We start from the raw sequence: 20,218 nt of genomic DNA, 5'->3' as shown, positions 1-20,218 counted from the left end.
GAATTTAGGTTAAGGTTGGAAGTTGGGAGTGTTTGATGTGGACATTGGCAAAGGTGGGTCCAATCTTTATGCCTCCTCCTATCTACTTCACTTGTGAGAGGAGGAAGTTTTTTGTTTTATATGAACATGGCCACTTTCCCCTTCAAAACACCAATCAAACAAATCTTTTAATTTTTTACATAAAATAATTATTCGGATATTTATTATACGAAGACTTGTATTTCTATGTCACGTGTATTGTGTTTGATATCGAATTTAATTATTCGAGATATAGGATTTGTACGACACAAAAATTTAATGCCATAGATAAAGACTATATATGATACAATTCAACTAAAATTTTATTTTATTTTTCTATAATGATATTTTGATGAGAATATAAAAACGTAGAGATATTTGGAATTGTTGTCTCCCTACATGTTTCATTTTTTTTTCCCATACAATGTTTATGGTTCGGTTTTTGATATGGAAATGTCTCTCGAGATAATTGTTTTATTTCTTCTAATAATAATTGTTATGTTGAAGTAAATAAGGGATGTGTGAATGAATCAAGGCCACGTTTAAATAAAAGTGATCTTACAAATACGATAGCTAAGAATGCTTAAAAGATTGATAGTTACTATCTATACTAAACAAAATGCAACTTCCTTTTCAATGGCTCAATCATAAAAACTTTAAAGTTGAACATGCTTTGCTTCGAAAGCATGTGAGTCAGAACAAAATATGTTATAAAAGGACCTAGGTTGGTTCATGGGGTAGTCTTCACTTTTAGAAACACTTTAAGACAAGTAGGTAACATAGTCATGTTTCAAGAATGTCTAAGTCATCAATGTCGAATCCAAGTTCCAAATTCTGGGCATTGAGCTAGAACTAGTGAGTAGGTTAATTAAGTTTATCACGAGTGTTTTGGTGAATAAAATTTAGGATATTTCGAGACATTCTCTACAGTCTTAGGTTTAAGTCTGCAGATCAAAAACTCATATATTTACCGTAAAATTTTTGTTGTCTCTTGAATTAGAGCAAGCCTCGGAGTACGCAAATGCTCTCCGAAGGCTAAAAAAGACTAGAAGAATAGGGTCTGGATACAGAGTTATCGGAAGAAAAAAGAAAAGAAAAGAAAAGGTAGGGTTAGGGGAGCTAATAGAATTAGTGTGGAGGAGAAGGTGGTCCAAAGGTGCACATGGATGTTTTAAGGGTCACCATTCCAATTGGCTATTCAATTTGCTATTAGGAGAGAAACCAAACAAAGTACACAACATGGCTTCATGACCCACAGTCTTTTCTTTTTCTTTTTCTTCCAAGAATGGTACCTGATTTGACATGGATTTGGAGAGAAGAAGAAGATCTTAGTGAAATTATTATTTATTTAAAAAATCCAAAGAGATAGCTGGAAATATATTATTATAAGATCTAAGTTCTAATAATGCTACAAATAATGTAAACTAATACATTATTAAAACAAATAGAGGATTGAATCTGCATTTGTGTCTGCACTATATATTTCCTAATAATGGAGGATTGAATTAATGAGAGCAATCACAAAAGTAGGATAGGACCCAATAACAACTCACTTTATACATATCTTAGAATGTAGGACCCATTGCAGAAGTGACAGAGGTTGATATCTGACTTTCTATCCATCACAATAAAAATCACAACATAATTGTCAAGAAGCATTAAAAAAATTGTAAAAATATACATTAAATTATTAACGTATCCCGTGCATAAGGATCTGAGCACAACTAGATTCGTTAAAATGACCAAAAGGAAAAGTTCTAGTTCAAATCTCCCACCTGTACCATAAACGAAGCTCAGTTCAGTTATGTTATTCAGTCTCGATATAAACTTTTCTGAGTTAACAACATTCACCAAAGCTTGAGGAAACTTCATTTAGCTTCTTAAACAAATTTGTACTATTTCTGAACCTTACTAGAATATTACATTACAAATGTGGCATTACTAGGATTTAATTCAGTTCTGCCCCTTCTAGTAACATCATTTGAGGATTTTCTCTCGTGGTTTGATTTTTGGTTCTCCCAAAAAAAAACTCCATACCAATAGAGATAGTCTCCCTCACTTATGAAACCATGATCTTCCCCCTATTTAGCCAATATGAGACTCCGACATAAATCAGAAACGATTATTCAACCTTAAAAGGGGTATATATTCAATATGCCTATGAAGACTTTCCTAACCTGAAAGCTAGTCTGCAAAGTCATTCAATGTTTTTCTTAAACATATCACAAGAACTAGTATGTAAATACAAACCCAAATAACAATTGTATGGACTCGAAGGACTTCAGAGTTGTCAGTAAGTGCTTAGATAGAGAACAAGAAGGAATTTAGAGAGTCAAAATTAAGAGGAGTCTAGACTCTAGAGAGGCAAAACTAACTTGGTTAATGGATCGGGAACTTTAGTATGATTAGAGTGCTTAATTTCACTAGAATGTCTTATAGTTCTTGCTAATGAAATTGCATAGTCTTGGTTCTGAAACTTCAATTTAGAGTTGAGGATAAAATGAGTTTCAGTTTTGTCGAGGTGAAGTGTTCTTGTTTTCTTCCTCTCACTTCACTCGTGATATTCTCCAATCATTTATCCTGGGAGTAAATATTTTAGCAAGGGAAAGAGAGAAACTCATTCCCGAGCTATCATTAAGGTTTCTTCTAACCATTGGATTCTATCCAAGCTCCTCGAGATTCAAAGTTACGCTAATGGTGTCTCCTTCTAGGCCAACTTGAGATACGAACTTGAGCGTATCTCAACTATTTTCACATAGCAACCACCTAACTCTACATCATTTGATTTCCAAGATAATTCGTAGGATATTATTAAGCCTTAGGTAGGTTAGCACCAAAGCTTGAACCCATTCCCTCTTAGCCCTTTACTATTTACATGGTCCTTATTGACAACTGGGTCAATAGTGATATAGAAGAATAGAAACCAAAAAAAGAAAAAAAAAAACTCATCTCCATTAGTTGTCCATTCTAGAACAAAAATTCTAAAGGTCATTCTCAAATCTCAACATCACAATTATCATCAAGGATAAGAATCCATTTACTCTCTATACTTTTACTTGAATGGTTTAACATTTTTCAAGCAAATGCCAATATGGTAAGCTAATATGAACCACATAACTGTCACCCTTGTGGTATTAGTCATAAGTAGATTCTTATATTTTCCAAGAGTAGCCACTATGTTCTTCTTGTAACTACATGAAGCATAAATACCACAAATCTTAGTGCATTCTCATAAATGTGTATAAACCAAAGAAGGCATCAAGTCTTGAAGCCAAAAATCGGCTCCTACACGGACCACTGGATGTAAATCGCAGGAATCGATCATTATACCAAGGGTAATATCCTAAAGCATAATTCCCATATCATCCAGCATTGAAGGGATAGGCAGGAATGGGAATAAAAAATGGATTTGGCGATATAAAATCGGATGATCCTAGCACTGTGTAAAGAATCATCAAATAAATAAGAACATGTCAATTGTCACAATTTACAATAACAATCCAAAAGAATCATCACGATATCCGATGATGATGCTACCCCAAATATAATATTCTAACTCAAAAGGGGGGGAAATGTGATCAAACTTTTGCCCTAACTATATCAAATTAAATCCAGAATTCTTCATATTACCTATAATCTCACAACCTCCACAATCCTAACAACATCCTGTTAATAATCAATCCCCTTCATAAATTTATAGCTCAGCAGATTTCAGATTTACGAAAAGGAAAATATATCAATCAATTGAATACAAATCATCGCTCAGGAAGATAATCATGAGTTCATGAACTAAAATGGATTTGACAGAAACGAAAATCTTAAAGCGATAGATTAAACATCAAAGCCATTAAAATTACCAGCATACATCTCAAGATTGATACGGCTAAGCATACCTCCCTCGTCTTCCAGAATGCGCGCCAAGTATCCCGATTTCGCGTTCCACATTGAGAATTTAACAAACCCATTTAAGGGCGCCGTGCAATTTTTAACTCTCTTCCAATAATAATAATAATAATATTATTATTGAAAATTTTCTCTAATTTAAATATTATTATATTTAATATTAATTATTGAATTAATATTGTATATATTTAAACGATTAATATAATCATTAGATATTAATTCGAGTGTATAGCTCAAGTTTATTCAAACTTTTTCATATTTGTTCAACAAAATTAAATTAAATAGAATTGTTAAATTAAAATTGATTAAATGAATAAATAAAATAAAAACTTTCCCAAAATTTGAAGCCTGATGTAGGCCCAATAAGCCAAGCCCAATCCACTCATGAGTTTGAGTTGGAGTCATAAATGGGCTTGCAAGGCCCAAAAAATGAATTCAATTTCTTTACTTAAAAAGAATTAAAAGAAAAAAAAAAAAACAAACAAATAAACCGCGTAATTAAATAAAGTACTTTTAGAGAAATACAAATTAAATTCAACATGTGGTGTAATTAATACCTCATCCATATGAAAACTACTTATAAACCAATTAATAAATCACATAAATAATTCGATAAATAAAACATTTAAAATCTGAAACCTAGAAATACCCATACCTACCTAACTACAAAAATATAATAATACTAAAAAGAAAAAAAAAATAATTAACAAATAAAAACATCAAATATTATAAATAGATCCTATACTTATTCAATATCAGTAGAGCGTTTTCCGTTAATGTTGAGGATTATTGGGAGTGAGTGAGACTCATTGGCTAATTTAGGGGGTGTTTGCCGTTAATGTTGAGGATTATTGGGAATGAGTGGGACTCATTGGCTAATTCAGGGGAGTGATCATGGGTTTATAATTTATAACGAGACCTTTCAAGGAAGCTCAAAGCAAAATCATAAGAATTTATGCTCAAAATAGACAATATCATACCAGGTAGGGTGTGATTTTTAATATATATATATATATTTAGTTTTTGTGTCTGATTTGGTTCAATTATTTTCAACGGTCTCAATTATTTATGTTCTTTAATTTAATGTTTCCTTTTTCATTACATTATATTTGCTCTTTTACTCATTTTCCCTTCTCTTTTCTTCAATGCTCGAACCATCTCTTTAATTCCTTCCTTATATATATATATATATATATATATATATATATATTTCCACGTAATATTTTTAATAACCAATTAATTCTTAATTAAACTTTTAAAAAATAATTTTGATGTACAAAAAAAAAGTAAAAAGAAAACATTTGGTACTTGCAGTTAACCGCTGGTTTACACAGTCCTTGTGCTAAAAGAAGGGAGAGAAAATTCTGTCTTTATTCCGAAACTACCCCTCTCTCTTTCTCTCTCTAAAATCCTCCTTTTTTTTCCTTCTAATTTCCTATTTAAGAAAATCTAAAAATTCCCAAAAAAAAATAAAATAAAATAAAAACCCAACAGAGAGAAATACATTTAAAAATTAAAAAAAAAAAGAAAACTATGTGGAACTCGTTTTCTCTCTCTAGACCTCCATGTTTGTTGTCTGTCTGTTTCTCTCTCTAGGATTGCCTGGTTTTAACGGCGGTATTATCATGGAGAACATCGAGAAGGACAGTGCTTTTGCATTTCGGACATTTCGGGTCTTGTTCCGACAGCATCACGTACATCAAGCAACGTGGACATCCCACAAGCATCATCGTCGCCGCTTCAGGGCTGTTCGAATACGATCTCGCCGCCTCCGACGACACACATGAGCTCGGCGGCGAAGTCGGCGACACGGTGGCTGACCGATTCGGCGATTCCACTCCTCTGTTTCCTCCGCCTCTGGGCGGCGACAGGTTCAGTTTCAGCTCCAGCTTCGGCGCACCTCCTTCTCTACTGTTTCTTCGATTCATCTTCAAATTATCTGCAAAAAATTCAAATGGGTTTTTCGTTAAATCGGGAATTTCTCGAACCGGAATTCTTAGATGATGATAGAACGGAAATTCGGGTCACCTGGGGTAGAAAAAGTGATTTTGAGAAAAAACAGGGGAGAATTTGTGAACTCTTGGGATTGCAGGGGCATTGATGCAAAGAAACAGGGGATTATTTATAGGGGTGAAGGATTTGGCTTTTGAGGGCTTATTTAATTTTTGTGGGGGAATTTATGAACTTGGTTGAAAATGAGGCTGCTATTGATTGTGAGAATTACAAAATTTTACCATCACATTTTACTGCACACAAACAAATAAATTAAGGGATTCAATTCTTATTAATTGAGGTAAATTTATTACCAACTGAATTGGTTAAAAATTTCGAATATTTACCAGGTGACGTAACATGACTGCCTTCTTTTTATGCCATTTGGGTAAAATTTTCTATTTATTTTTACCCTATAAATTTTTCTTTTGGTAATTTTTTTTTTTTTTCATTCCATATTTGTACAGATTTCTTTTTTTTTTTTTTTTAAATATTCCTTTAAAATAATTTTAAAATAAGTAAAATATAAATGGAATAATATTTTAATTTCTAAAATTTAAATTTCTATATTACATCATAGTTTCATCCTTTTCTGATTTGAGGTTTTTTTTATCGAGTTTAGGCATTTCTACTTATACGTGTTCCGAGATAATCAAGAAAATGAGTGTATTACATATTTTAATATAGATTTTAATAAATAAAATAATGTCAATTTGAACATAGCTCAATTAATTAAATAATTATAATTTTAATTAAAATTTGTAAGATATCACATTTATTTAATTTTTACCCATTAAAATTTTATTTTTACTAAAAATAAAAATTTAAATAAATGGCTCGAATCTTCTGAGCCAATTAACCAACCTAAATAACCTAAATATTTTTATGATTACGTGGATTTTAGTCGATTATTTAATAAAAATTGTGTAGGTAAAAAAAAATTACCACTCAAATAATTAAGTTAATCTAAAAATGATTTAAATCCGACTCAATCCATATCATGAACACCTCTAATTTAATTTCGGAAACATTAAAGGTTAATTATTATCTAAGACGTGACCAACGTAGACATGAAGAAAATCAAATGAATTAAATAAAAAAAATTATTAATTTCATTATTCATACACTTTTCTCGTGTTTATTAGAATTTCCTAACAATTATTATAAATTTATAAACCATTTGCTTTTTAATTTTTTTTTCCTTCTTTTAATATAATATTATAATTATGGAGTAGAAATTTAAATATTTGATCTAATGATTTTAACGATTCAACAACGCAAACTAATAGGTCAAAAAAGGGAAATTCATATTAAAAATTTTAGGAAAAAAAAATCGAATGAAGAAAGGAAATAGTTAATTGTAAGGTACCAACTCAGATCTAGGAACGAGAGTAGTATGTAGGATTGGAGACCCACGAGGCTGGAGCTATGAGTTTCGATCAATTGTATACTTTTATAATGAATGGTCATGCCTGAGCATTAAATTTTACCTTATATAAGTAGGGTATGACCATAGGTATAGTCACTAACGTTCATGCCTTTTAACTTATATAAGTAGGGTATGACCATAGGTATAGTCGCTAACGTTCATACCTTTTAAAAATATATATTTCTTGTAGTGAATGATCATTATCTTGACAATAAGTTTGTCATAGAAATCTGAGGTATAACCTGAGCAACGACCTAAGAAGTCGAATCCAACCCTGTGTCGGCCTCAACCAGATATGAGCGTCTGGTTGGCTTCGACCTTATTTGGTTGACATATTTCTCTAAATTACATTATCGTAAAAACTATAGGTTAAGTATAATGTCGCAAAATAATAAGAGAGTTTGAGTATAGAATATTAAATTGGTTCGAATCAGACCAAATCCCTCTAAATCTTGACTCGGTACTATGCATTCAATTAACACAACCCTCCTCTTACAAAAAAAAAAAAAAAAAAATCTATTTGTTAAATACTTGAATTGCATTACATTAAAAAAAAAATAATATTTGATTTATAAATATAGAAAAAATAGATTAAATTATAAATTATATACTATTTTTATTATAAAATGTTACTTTAAATTCTATGGCCCTAGTTTCTTAATTATTAACCTATAATTTTGATTAATTAAATTTTTATTAAAATGTAAAAAAAAAAAAAATCTATAAATAGTAAAAATTAATTTAAAAATATTTAAAGTTGTGTTTTGTAAAATAATAATAAAATAAAAGAAATAGGAATTTGATTAAATACAATAAATGGTAGCCACCAAGAAGACAAGGTTAGTTGAGTAATTTACCCATCCATTAATTCCATTTTATTATTTTCAACCAATAAATTCGCATATATATTACAACTGATTTTATTGGAAATTGAAAAAATGTTAACAATAATACATTTTAAAAAAAATTAAATTGTATAATTCGACAATAAACTAATTAATAAAGTATACAATATTTAATTATTAAAATAAATAAATAATAAATAATATTAAAAAAGGGAGGTGCATAATAATAAATAGCATATTGAATTTACTTGGCTTTATAAATCCAAACATCTCAATACCAAGTACGCCCTCAAAACCAGCGTACATAAAAACATAACTTTAATGCCCGACCAATATTTATTCGTTATTTAATTATTTTATTTATTTATTTATTTCACCTGTGGTAAAAGTAAAAGATTTTTGTTTGTTACTGAGTGAATATGAAAGATTACCAGATTATACTGTACTTCCCTCTGACAATTTTTTAAATTAAAATTAATTTAAATAATTAATTTTCAATTTTAAAAACTAAATAGGTAATGGGTGATGTTGTAACCATCATGTGTTCTATCTATTCTAGTAATGTTGAGACATGAACTGTCTTATGTCTATGTGAGTCCTTTCTATATATTGTGTCGGTCAATGGTTGTAAGTATCAACCTCCAACTCAAGGGCTAAGGTATGATGTCAGCACACTCGTACCATCTGATATTATCCTTAGAAATCCATTTTTAAATGATAAAACTTAAGATACTCGTTTTGTTTTGCTCACTCACACTATGACACACGTCTGTGCCATGGGTAGGTTTGTGAGAAAACATTTGTTATAAAGGTGTGGAAACCTTTCCCTCGTAGACGTGTTTTAGAACTATGAGACTGATGCAATACGTAATGGGCCAAAACGGACAATATTTACTAGTGGTGGGCTTGAGCTGTTACAAATGGTATCATAGCAAGACAGTAGACGGTGTGCTAGCGAGGATGTTGGGCCCCAAGGAGGTGGATTGTGAGATCTTACATCGGTTAGACAGGGGAATAAAGACCTTATGAGGGAGTGGAAACATCTCCCTAACAGATGGTATCAGTGCCAGACACTAGGTGTTGTGTCAACAAGGATGTTGGTCTCTAAGGGTGGGTGGACTGTGAGATCTCACATTGGTTGGAAAGGGAAACAAAGCCCTTCTTATAAAGGTGTGGAAACATCTCCCAAGCAGATGGTATCAGTGCCAGACACAGAATGGTGTGCCAACGAGGATGTTGGGTCCCAAAGGTGGGTGTATTGTGAGATCTCACATCAGTTGGAGAGGGAAACAAAACCCTTCTTATAAAGGTGTGGAAACATCTCCCTAGCAGATGGTATCAGTGCTAGACACTGGGTGGTGTGGAAACATCTCCGTAGCAGATAGTATCAGTGCCAGACACAGGGTGGTGTACCAACGAGGATGTTGGACCCCAAGGTGGGTGGACTGTGAGATCTCGCATCGATTGCTGATTGGAGAGGGAAACAAAACCCTTCTTATAAGGGTGTGAAAACCTCTCCCTAACAAACGCTAACGACTATACGTAACAGATCATCGCAGACAATATCTACTAGCAGTGGAATTGAGTTATTACAAGTTTACTGACGACATTGTGGAGCAATTTTTTAAGGTTCGATGGATGAATCTTGATTTCGAATATCAGGCATGACGTATTAAAATTATTTTATCTAATTTAATTATGATTTAATGCGTTTCATTTATTAAAAACATTAGTATCATAGTTGTCTCGAAAGTTATGATGAAATTATTGATAATAATTTATAGTTCATAAAAATTTATGGATCATAGCTTTAAAGGATGGGCTGTTTATAATTAATAGCATATCCAATATTTATTGTTTATTAACTAACGCGCGCGCGTGGCAGCGCCAATCAGCCGCTTTTTTTCGCCTGAATTATTATGATTTATGAGCACTAATATTTGTACAATTATTGTCAATTTTATTAAAATAAACTTAATGATTAATTAATTACCTAACAATATCTTAACTACAATTAATTACTTAATTATGATTAGTTGGTTTAAATACTTTTTATTATTATATTAATAAATTATTATAATTATATAAGATTTATTAGTATAATTTACTCAATCAAATATTTACCATTAATCGTTTATATAACTTTATTAAAATTGTTTATTTCAAGTAAGATTGATGGTAAAATTTAAGGTAGGGGATGAAAATTAAATTATTTAAAATTATTTTAATAAATTTACTTAATGACAATAAAATAATTAATAACATTAAATAGAAAACTACCCCTAAAAATTCATGATCTCTTTTATTTTGTTTTTAAACAACAATTATTTATCAGTTTTAACTTCTCACCATAAATTTATGCCCCAAATTTCTTTTAAAATAATAATAATAAAAAACAAATTCCCTATTTTTCATTTCTATATTTTGTACACATAAATAAATTTATTTTTAATTACTTTTAAAAATTAATATAAATATTTTAAAAAAACCAATTTTGGTAGTTTTTTTTTTTAATTTTAAATTTTAATGTAAATTACATATTAATTCTGATAAAAGTACAAAATTACATATTAATTTTGGTAGTTTATATATATATATATATATATATATATATATATATATAAACTAAAAAAACAATATATTTTAAAATTTTATATCAATGATAGAAAATTTGTAGTCGCCTAAAGCCATATTATTCAGGCTCAAGCCCATTAAGGATGGAAGCCCAACATGAAATGATCGCACGTGAGGCCCAGCCCACATATTGCTGCCTCATTCTTGATTTCTTGTGTAGGCCCAAAAATTGTATAAATCTAGCGGCCCAAAAATGAAAGATGGCATGAAATTTCTTGATTTAAATAATCTCTATTAGTTTTTAATTTATACTAATAAAATAAATAAACCAATAAACTTAAAATTAATAGTTTAATTGGTCCCTAATACAAATTCTAAACCGTTGACCCTAGATACAAGTTCGACCCTAAATCCTAATCCATATATGGTTGACCAGACCAAAATATAAAAGTTCGAATTCCGTATCTCCTTAACTTAAAAATAAATTATTAAATAATTGAACGAATTAATGGAAACCGTGTTTCACGTTTTTTACCCCTCATATACATCAAAGTCTAAAAAATGTCTAAAAGAAACTCTATTGGGAATTGAATTTATTCCAAAAAAGTTAAAACAACAAAGTGATGATTTGACAATGCGATGAATTTGATAACATTTAAAACCTTACTCTCTTTGAAATTCACATGCGATATAAGTAAAACACACCCTTAAAATACGGAAGTGAAAATGAAACATCATTTTAAATGTTGTCTATTTTAGAAACCCCATTATTCATAATTTCGATGTCAGTTCCCAAATCAAATATATAGTTTATAGACTACGGCCATCCAATATCAAATATATACATTATATTACCCATTGGAAGCATTTGTTTTTGAGATGGCAGGCGGCGGCGGCGGCATGGAGTTCAAGTTGTTTTGTTGGATGCTGGTTTTTGGAGTGGTGTTGTGGCGGCCGTCGGCGTCGGAGGTGGAGCACGGTGGAGATGGGTTGGAGCTACACTCACTGACACGGAGGTTATTGGGTTTGGCAAGGGAAGGGGAGTTCCTGGAGTGGATAAAAGGAGTTAGAAGGAGAATTCATGAGTATCCAGAGGTGGGATTTGAAGAGTACAGAACGAGTCAACTCGTGAGGTCTGAGCTCGACTTGCTCGGCATCAGTTACCAATGGCCTGTTGCCAAGACTGGAGTGGTGGCTTCCATTAAAGGGGCTTCTTCTTCTTCTTCTTCTTCTTCTTCTTCTTCTTCTAGACCTGTTTTTGCTCTTCGAGCAGACATGGATGCCCTTCCTCTTCAGGTACTCTCTCTATAAACAAAGATGAAACCGGAAAAATGGCATACAGATCAAATACAATGGAAGAAAGTAATTTGTCAAAAGTAACTTTGGAAAATGTAAAGCAAGCAAAAGACATTGACTCTAAAAAGATTTATATTTTGCTACTAAAACTGAGATAGACTTCATACATATCCATATCAGAATAGCATATCAAGAAACTGCTTCAACTAACCTTATTGCTTTCTATCCTTGCTCTAAGGTCTGATAATCTGTGAGATTCTACGTTGGTTGGAGAGGAGAACGAAGCATTCTTTATAAAGGTGTGGAAATCTCTCCCTAATAGATGCCGTATTAAAAACCTTGAAGGGAAGCCTGAAAGGAAAACCTCAAAGAGGACAATATCGGTTAGTGATGGGCTTGGGCTGTTACAAATGGTATCAGAGCCAAACACCGAATGGTGTGCCAGCGAGGACGTTGGACCTCGAAGGGGGTGGATTGTGAGATCCCAAATCGGTTGGAGAAGGGAACAAAGCATTCTTTATAAGGGTGTGGAAACCTCTCCCTAATAGATGCGTTTTAAAAGCCTTGAGGGGAAGCCCGAAAGGGAAAACCCAAAAAAGACAATATCTACTAGCGGTGGGTTTGTGCTGGTATTTACATTTTGCAAAACTAAAATTCAACCTTGCAAATTGTTGTCATCAATAGAGAAGATCATGCCACGGTAGAATAGGAGTGCAAATTGATGAACAGTTAGATTCTCCAAGCTAAATATGTCTCATATAATTTTGAAGGAACTGGTAGAATGGGAATTCAAAAGCAAGGTAGAAGGTAAAATGCATGCCTGTGGCCATGATTCACATGTTGCTATGCTATTAGGAGCAGCAAGGTTATTACAGAGTAAAATAGAGAAACTGAAGGTAAAAAATTTCATACTTAGAATTGTAAATCCTATTTGTGCGATTCTGTTACCTGGGAAGGGGACTGACCAGGATTACTTGTATATGTTGTTATTTGAAGGGAACTGTGAAGTTAGTTTTCCAGCCAGGAGAAGAGTGTAATGGAGCTTATCAATTGCTACAAGAAGATGCCCTTGACGATATAGATGGAATCTTTGCATTGCACGTCTTGCCCACCTTACCAACCGGTGTCATAGCCTCGAGGCCGGGTCCAGTATGTGCGGGAGCAGGACACTTTTCGGCCTTGATACGAGGAAAGGGTGGCCATGCTGCAGCCCCACATAAGACGAAGGACCCAGTTCTGGCAACAGCTTTTATAATTCAAGCTCTTCAACAAATTGTATCTCGTGAGACAGATCCTCTCGAGGCCGGAGTAAGTTTTGCGCCCTCTAGACGAAGTCCCTAATCTTCTCCGTTTGTTAGGATCATAAAAACAGAATAACATGATTAACTACTCATCAAGATTCAACACTTAAAGGTCATGCATAGCTAGGAAACTTGCAAACATGGTCGTAGTTAACTAATACTCAGCAATGTAGGTGGTGACTGTCGCATTTGTTGATGGAGGGCAAGCAGATAATGTCGTTCCCGAAACCGTGAAAGTTGGAGGAACTTTTAGGAGCTTGTCTCCTAAGGGTCTCTCTTACCTTAAGGAAAGGATCAGAGAGGTATAACATGCATTACACTTAATGAACTTAAACAAATTCCTAAATTACTTTTGAAGCTGGAAAAAACTAATTCCTTCTCAACAGGTCATCAACACGCAAGCAGTAGTGCACCATTGTTATGCTTCAGTGGAGTTTATGGAGGATACACCAGTAATGGTTAACAATGTAGCATTGTTTGAGCATGCAAATAGGGTAGGAAATAGCTTACTTGGAGAATCCAATGTGCAACTCCTTCCATGGACCATGGGAGCAGAAGACTTTGGCTTCTTGTCACAGAAGATTGCAGCCACCATATATGGGATTGGGATAAGGAATGATACTCTGAGATCAAACCGGCCACTGCACTCACCGCACTTTGTCCTTGATGAGGAGGCCCTTCCAATTGGAGCAGCTCTTCATGCTGCTGTGGCTATGTCTTACTTGGAACACAACTGAGTTGTCAGTGATTAACTTCAATTTCAGTTCTGTAAGTAAAATAATATGTGAGGAACAAAACATGCCATAGGTATGCACATATTTTGCCAAAATAAAGAGAATTACACTTCATTACTACTGAAAATTTAGGGAGCTCTTATTTGGTCATTCTTTCTAGAACAGTACAACATGCAACATGCAACATGCTTTAAAACATTAACGACAATCTCGTCTTACCGGTAGCATATTTCACCACATACGACTGAAACATTTCTGCAAAAATGAATATTTCACCAATAAAATCAATGTGTGGGGAAAACAATAAGCTGAGTTAACCTTTTTACCAATGCTGAATTCCATTATAGCAATGATATTGATAGTCTAATAAATGAAGATGCTAAACCGAGTTAGATCAATGCTGGTGCGGTTTAAATTGCAGACAACGTATAAACAATGTGTTCGATTAAATCCAGCTGCAACCGGGTATTTTTCTGATCCCTCTTTCACTCATTTGGTTTCTCACAACAGACACATCCAACCACCTTTCAGCAGAAGCATAGATATTGGATAATAGCACATAATTAGCAGCATTTTGAGGCTCGAGCTCCATTAGTCGAGACGCTACCACTTCTGCTAGCTCGGAATCAGAATATAATTTGCAGGCCCCAAGCAGTGCACCCCATGCACCAGCATGAGATTGAGCAGGCACGGATTTAATGAGCTCATAAGCTGCTTTTAGTCGCCCAGATCGACTAAGAAGATCAACAATACATGCATAGTGATCAGGAGAGGGAACCATGGAGTATTTACTCCTCATGATTTCAAAGTAATGCCAACCTTCATCCACAAGTCCAGCACGGCTACAAGCTGTTAAGATGACTGTGAAGGCTACTTCATCGGGAGTTAGAGCTTCACCAAGCATCCTCTCGAAGAGTGACACAGCCTGATCTCCACACCCGTGGAGTGACAACCCTTGCATTAGAGAACAATAAGAAATCAGATCCCTTTTAGGCATTTCTTCAAACAGATCCATGGCTCGCTCCATGTTCCCACACTTAGCATTCATATCGATTAGAGCAGCCCTAACGTGAGCCCCACGAAGATCAACTAAACACTTGCTAGAATATGAATCAACCCATTTGGCCAAATCCAAATTGCCCACTTGGGAACAAGCTGACATTAAGCTAACCAATACAAACTCATCAGGTTTCACATTCCTAGAACCCATTTCAAGAAAAGTCTTGAGTGCCTCATTTGGCTGACCATTTTGTGCATATCCAGATATCAAAGCCGACCATGCGACAATATCTCTTTCAGGTGCCTTTTGAAATAAATTCCTGGCAGAAACCATGTCGCCCGCTTTTGCATACCCATCGATCATTGTTGTGAAAGACACAACATTCTTCTCTGGCATTTCATCGAACACCTTCTCAGCACTCTTTAAATCACCCATTTTCATGTAGCCACCAATAATTGCATTCCACGACGCCACATTTCTCTCCGGCATCGAGTCAAAAAGCCTGTTCGCCTCCACCAAATTCCCAGTACTCGAATACCCAACAATCATAGCTGTCCAAGAAATCACATTCTTCTCTGACATTCTATCAAACACCTTACGTGCACACTCGATTAACCCACCCTTCCCATACAAATTCACCAAACTCGTCGTAACATATAAATCCTCATCAACGCCACATCTCAAAATGGATCCATGAAGGGCCATACCTTCCCTCACCTTTCCCTCACTTGCACAAGCCTTGAGAAGCGAAGGAAATGTGTACCGATCAGGAACGCCCTCCTCCCTCTTCATACGCACAAAGAACGAAATAGTATCTACAAATTGCAACTTCTCACAGTAGCCACGAACAAGAGTGTTCCAGAGAAAGGTAGAAGGCGATAGAACACGATCGAAGACGGATGTAGAATATGAAATGTTGGCAATTGAGTTGGAAGTTGAAACGAATTGGGTCACAAGGAAATGATCTTGCTCGAGCCCTTTCTGGACGAGACGAGCATGGAGTTGCTGGAGGTCGATGGGGGTCTTGCAGAGCTTGAGGAGGTCGGAAATCGGGAAAAGAGAAGCATTGGACTTCGGCTTGCTGGTGTGGCTGTGGATTGTAGCAATGCTGAAGCAAGAGAATGGGCGAATACATGGCGGCATGGCCGCATTGGCTAGTGAACGTCAAAGATCCTCCTATAAAAATAGATAATTAAATATAGAAATTAAAATAAAATTATATTTTAATAATTAAATTATAAATTTAGTCATAAACTCTGTAGAACGCAGTATTAGAGGGAAATGGGACTGTGGCTGAACCCTCTCCCGCGCGGACAGCTAGGAACTAGCGCCTGCTACTTCGTCGCCGGTTTCTCCTTCTTCGTCGTCGGAGCTTACCTCTCTTACGTCAATGTCGGCCCTCAGCAAGCTCGAACTAAAGCTCGTAGCGATTTTGTCAGAGAGCGGCTGAGAAGGCGTCACCACGATTAAACTCGATCGATTTCTTCCGGTGAGCGTTCAACCTAATCTCATGTATTTTATGTTCAATTTTGTTGTCGAATCTCGATATTCTCGATATTCTTGTGGATTGTATCAGAAATTAACTCCTCATTAGGTGAGGTCTAATGTTAGGTCGTTCCTGATTCTTTGGCAATTTGAATAGTTTGTAGAAGGATTGGAATGCCTTTATCTTTTGAGTTGTTTTCTTTATTCTCTACGAATCGGATGATTTTTCAAGTCTGTCTCCGTTTTCCGTCCCGTTTTTGAACTCCTTGTTCTCGAACAACGATTGAAAGCACTTTCTTTATCCGTGTAGTTCTTCTCTGTTTCTCGAATTGTGGCCTTTAGATTTAATTGTTGAAGGACGCAACCTCACTAATCCGGAACCAATTATAATTTATGTTCGACGATGAATTTGAAAGACCTCATTCCGTAGGGATCCAATTTCGTGCACCTAATATCCTCTGATTCCCTCCCCCCTTTAAGAACGGAAGCATGAAATCGTGGAGCGACTTTGATCCCCTGGCTCTTACTCTATCGCTGGGTACGAACTCCATAGCCCATAGGTATTATTGAGGCGATAAGTGATACCTTTCTTCCCTTTCACCATGTATCCTTGTGTTAGCTCCACTTTCATTTCTTCCATTTCGCCATTTAAGGAATCAAGCCAGGCCATCAAGTTGAAACACATTTCATCGGAATTAAACTACCAAGACGAGTACGGTTCTTGCAATCTGTCTCATTAAGATCTACACCAGGTTGTTAAGATTAGCCCTTTTCAACTAATGGAGCTTTAAGCTTCTGAATAAAATTGGTTCTTTGTATATAGTCTTGTAAATCCATTTTAAGCCAATTGCATCTTTTCTTGAAGTAGATTTTAAAGCTCTTATATCTTATTTCTTTCAATGTTGTCAATTTCTTCCTCTGTAGCTTTCAATTTGAACTTCTTTTTCTACACCTTCAAAATTTTTTGAGTGGCAAGTGAACGTGATTACATTAGAACAAGTATACTCGGATACCTGATAATGTTTCAGTTACCTTTCTCTGCTTATTTTTGAATGAAAGGGAGGTTGGCTTGTATCTGCTAAAATGTTATCTAAAATGTTATCTAACCTAAGTAGAGAATGACATGATTGAAGGTAGGTAAAATTCATTAGTGTGAGATCCCACGTTAGTTGGAAAGGGGAACGAAGCATTCTTTATAAGGGTGTGGAATCCTCTCCCTAGTAGACGAGGGGAAGCCCTTGAAGGGAATGCCCAAAGAGGACAATATTTACTAGCGGTGGACTTAGGCTGTTACAAATGGTATCAGAACCAGACACCGGGTAGTGTGCCAGCGAGGACGTTGGCCCCCAAGGGGGTGGATTGTGAGATTCCACATCAACCTTTAGGGGAAGCCCTTAAAAAGAATTCCCAAAGAAGACAATATCTGCTAGTGGTAGGCTTGGGCCGTTACAATTAGTGATTAAGTGAGTCTTCTGTTGTATAGATCAAACTGAACGAGAATATTTAAGAAGTAGAGAAGACTGAATACACGAAACTTCAAATGGGATGAAACATGTTTCTAGTTGAGATCGAATGCATTTCTTGAAATTTTGTGTCTTTTCATTTGGTTTCTTTTTATTTGCTTAGATGGTTTTTGCTTAATCTCTAGCAAGATATTGAGTTCGAGACGAATCCTTGCTAAACGATGTTACACTTGTCTGATAAATTTATTTTGCTCAACTTTTAGAAAGTTTAATGATAGGAACTTATGATTGTATTAATTTTTTCAGCTCAATAAAGATTGCTCAAACTCGGAGAACACAAATATGAGCTTTGATGATGGAATGAAAGGAACAAAAATATAGAGGTTGGTACTGAAGTTTCAGAGCGCTTAGACATTATGAATTTCTGGGCACTACTACATAACTATAGCTTATCTTCAGGTTATATTTAGTTGATTCTGATGGATTTTGGTAAAAGTTCTGATATTAGCAGTGATGTTGTAATGACCCAACTTTTTTATACTCTTAGTCGAGATCATTACCTACGAGATAACAAATTTACCGTTTAAAATAAATGAAGAATAGTTAAAAGTTATAGAATTATGAACATCAACATAGATGTTCTATTAGGGAAATCATAAAATTCTCGAATTGTCCCATTACTAATTTCTTCACCTTTGTGTCACGGTCTTGCTTGAAAATCATTTTTAAAAAATGGTACTTATAAAAAAAATGTGAGTATTAAAAATTATTGAAACTCCACTACTAAGGTTAGATATGCAAATGATTATATGAATAATCAAACGAAATCAAGGGAGCGTAGTGGATAATTATTCGCATTAGGTAATCTTTTCACAAAATCGTTTTCATCACCGGGCATGCAATTAATGCCTAGGTAATCTTTTCACAAAATCGTTTTCATCACCGGGGGCGTGCAATTAATGCCAATTTGTTATCACCACTTAAAATGGACTATAGTAGTGGTCGTGAATAACTATCATCTAACCAATATTAATTAATTATCACCACTTGAAAGTAGTTGTGGTGTTAATTACGAAATATTATCACATAGCTACGACCGAGTCATGCATAAGAAGTCTTAAAACATTTTATAAAACATATTTCACAATACATTATAACTCATCGAACATCCATATAAATGTATGCATATCCAACAATTTAAAAACAAAAACATTTATATTTAATAGAAAGTTTTTTAACTTATTGTTGCTTTTTCGAACACAAACTATGTTTTTCCTTTGATTTACATATGATTAAATCCAATCCTAAACAATATTCAAACATTAACAACAAACAACTCTTAGAATTAAATACTTTTATATTATTTTAATTGCAACCAAAACATTTAAAAATTTACTAAAATTATCGCTTATTCTATTCTATCTCGATCATAACTTCTCGATCATAACAATTAATAAGTTCTAAAAAAATTTGGGTTTTTGTTAATCGCCTGACAGCCATGAGTAATTTAAAAATAATAATGTTTTTTTTATGAGAACAGCCGAAAATTAAAAATTTTATTCATGAACATTTTCATTTGAATATAATTTAGTCTCCCACCCTTTACAAAATCTTTTAATTTTAAATTCAGATTTTCAATTTTTAGAAAACAATTATAGACAACTAAATTATTCATGTGAGATTTAAATTAAAAATATCTCATCCAAAATTTTAAAAATATAACCTTATTAAATCTAATTTACTCGAATTAAATCAATTTCAATTTAATCTCCGAATGATCCTAAAAACTATTTCCCTAAAATTCCCACCAATAGTCTTTAACCTTTTATTTAGACTTTACTATGACGATAGATTTACTCTCTTAAGATTGCTTCCAACTAATTTCTTGACTAGAAAAGATAATCACAAACATAATATCACTTTCTTCTTTTAAAGTTCAACTCGTCGTGATTTACAATATATAGCTTAATCAATTAACCTATGCTCGATTTGATTTCTAAATCATGAAAGTAATGTATAGCTTAACCAATTAACCTATGCTCGATTTGATATCTGAATCATGAAAGTAATGTATAGCTTAACCAATTAACCTATGATCCATTTGATATCTATTTGAATTGCTGAATCGTGAAGTAATCCAATTATAGATATCTTCGTCAATCCAAAAAAGTCCAAATA

The 20,218-nt window shown here is 33.9% G+C and overlaps 4 protein-coding genes and 1 long non-coding RNA gene across 11 annotated transcripts; 2 read left to right on the top strand and 3 right to left on the bottom strand.

The window, feature by feature from the left end:
* Positions 1-963: 963 nt before the first annotated feature.
* On the bottom strand, positions 964-4,012 carry LOC111780934 (uncharacterized). 2 transcript variants are annotated; one of them, XR_002812922.2, is made up of 2 exons: positions 1,572-4,012; positions 964-1,310 (listed from the first exon to the last, which is right to left on the bottom strand). It is a non-coding gene; the product is annotated as an uncharacterized LOC111780934 (long non-coding RNA). The 2 variants fall into 2 exon arrangements; XR_002812923.2 differs by having other exon boundaries at positions 3,876-4,012.
* A 1,196-nt stretch (positions 4,013-5,208) lies between these two features.
* On the bottom strand, positions 5,209-6,107 carry LOC111781998 (protein GL2-INTERACTING REPRESSOR 1). The gene is made up of 2 exons (XM_023662754.2): positions 5,950-6,107; positions 5,209-5,860 (listed from the first exon to the last, which is right to left on the bottom strand). Exons 1-2 carry the CDS (start codon positions 6,017-6,019, stop codon positions 5,514-5,516), a joined length of 417 nt encoding a protein of 138 aa, XP_023518522.1. The 5' UTR covers positions 6,020-6,107; the 3' UTR covers positions 5,209-5,513.
* A 5,375-nt stretch (positions 6,108-11,482) lies between these two features.
* Positions 11,483-16,387, bottom strand: LOC111781392 (putative pentatricopeptide repeat-containing protein At5g37570). Of its 6 annotated transcripts, none has more exons than XM_087119915.1 (5): positions 14,312-16,387; positions 13,869-14,124; positions 13,006-13,399; positions 12,269-12,408; positions 11,483-12,066 (listed from the first exon to the last, which is right to left on the bottom strand). In XM_087119915.1, exon 1 carries the CDS (start codon positions 16,233-16,235, stop codon positions 14,538-14,540), a length of 1,698 nt encoding a protein of 565 aa, XP_086976041.1. In that variant the 5' UTR covers positions 16,236-16,387; the 3' UTR covers positions 11,483-12,066; positions 12,269-12,408; positions 13,006-13,399; positions 13,869-14,124; positions 14,312-14,537. The 6 variants fall into 6 exon arrangements, with proteins under 6 accessions (XP_086976041.1, XP_086976043.1, XP_086976038.1 ...); XM_087119917.1 differs by having other exon boundaries at positions 14,411-16,387; XM_087119912.1 differs by having other exon boundaries at positions 13,869-16,387.
* LOC111781389 (IAA-amino acid hydrolase ILR1-like 3) lies at positions 11,647-14,209 on the top strand. Its single transcript, XM_023661949.2, has 5 exons — positions 11,647-12,057; positions 12,828-12,953; positions 13,054-13,365; positions 13,532-13,660; positions 13,745-14,209. The coding sequence occupies exons 1-5, from the start codon at positions 11,662-11,664 to the stop codon at positions 14,093-14,095; spliced, it is 1,314 nt and encodes a 437-aa protein (XP_023517717.2). The 5' UTR covers positions 11,647-11,661; the 3' UTR covers positions 14,096-14,209.
* On the top strand, positions 16,374-18,658 carry LOC111781390 (bric-a-brac protein). Its single transcript, XM_087119918.1, has 2 exons — positions 16,374-16,581; positions 18,347-18,658. Exon 1 carries the CDS (start codon positions 16,374-16,376, stop codon positions 16,560-16,562), a length of 189 nt encoding a protein of 62 aa, XP_086976044.1. The 3' UTR covers positions 16,563-16,581; positions 18,347-18,658.
* Positions 18,659-20,218: the final 1,560 nt, after the last annotated feature.

The sequence above is a fragment of the Cucurbita pepo genome, chromosome 19 (genome assembly GCF_057944985.1).
Source record: "Cucurbita pepo subsp. pepo isolate OVF chromosome 19, ASM5794498v1, whole genome shotgun sequence".
Classification (NCBI taxonomy): Eukaryota; Viridiplantae; Streptophyta; class Magnoliopsida; order Cucurbitales; family Cucurbitaceae; genus Cucurbita; species Cucurbita pepo.
Note: the sequence above shows the minus strand (reverse complement) of the source record. Positions and strands in the feature narration are given on the sequence as shown.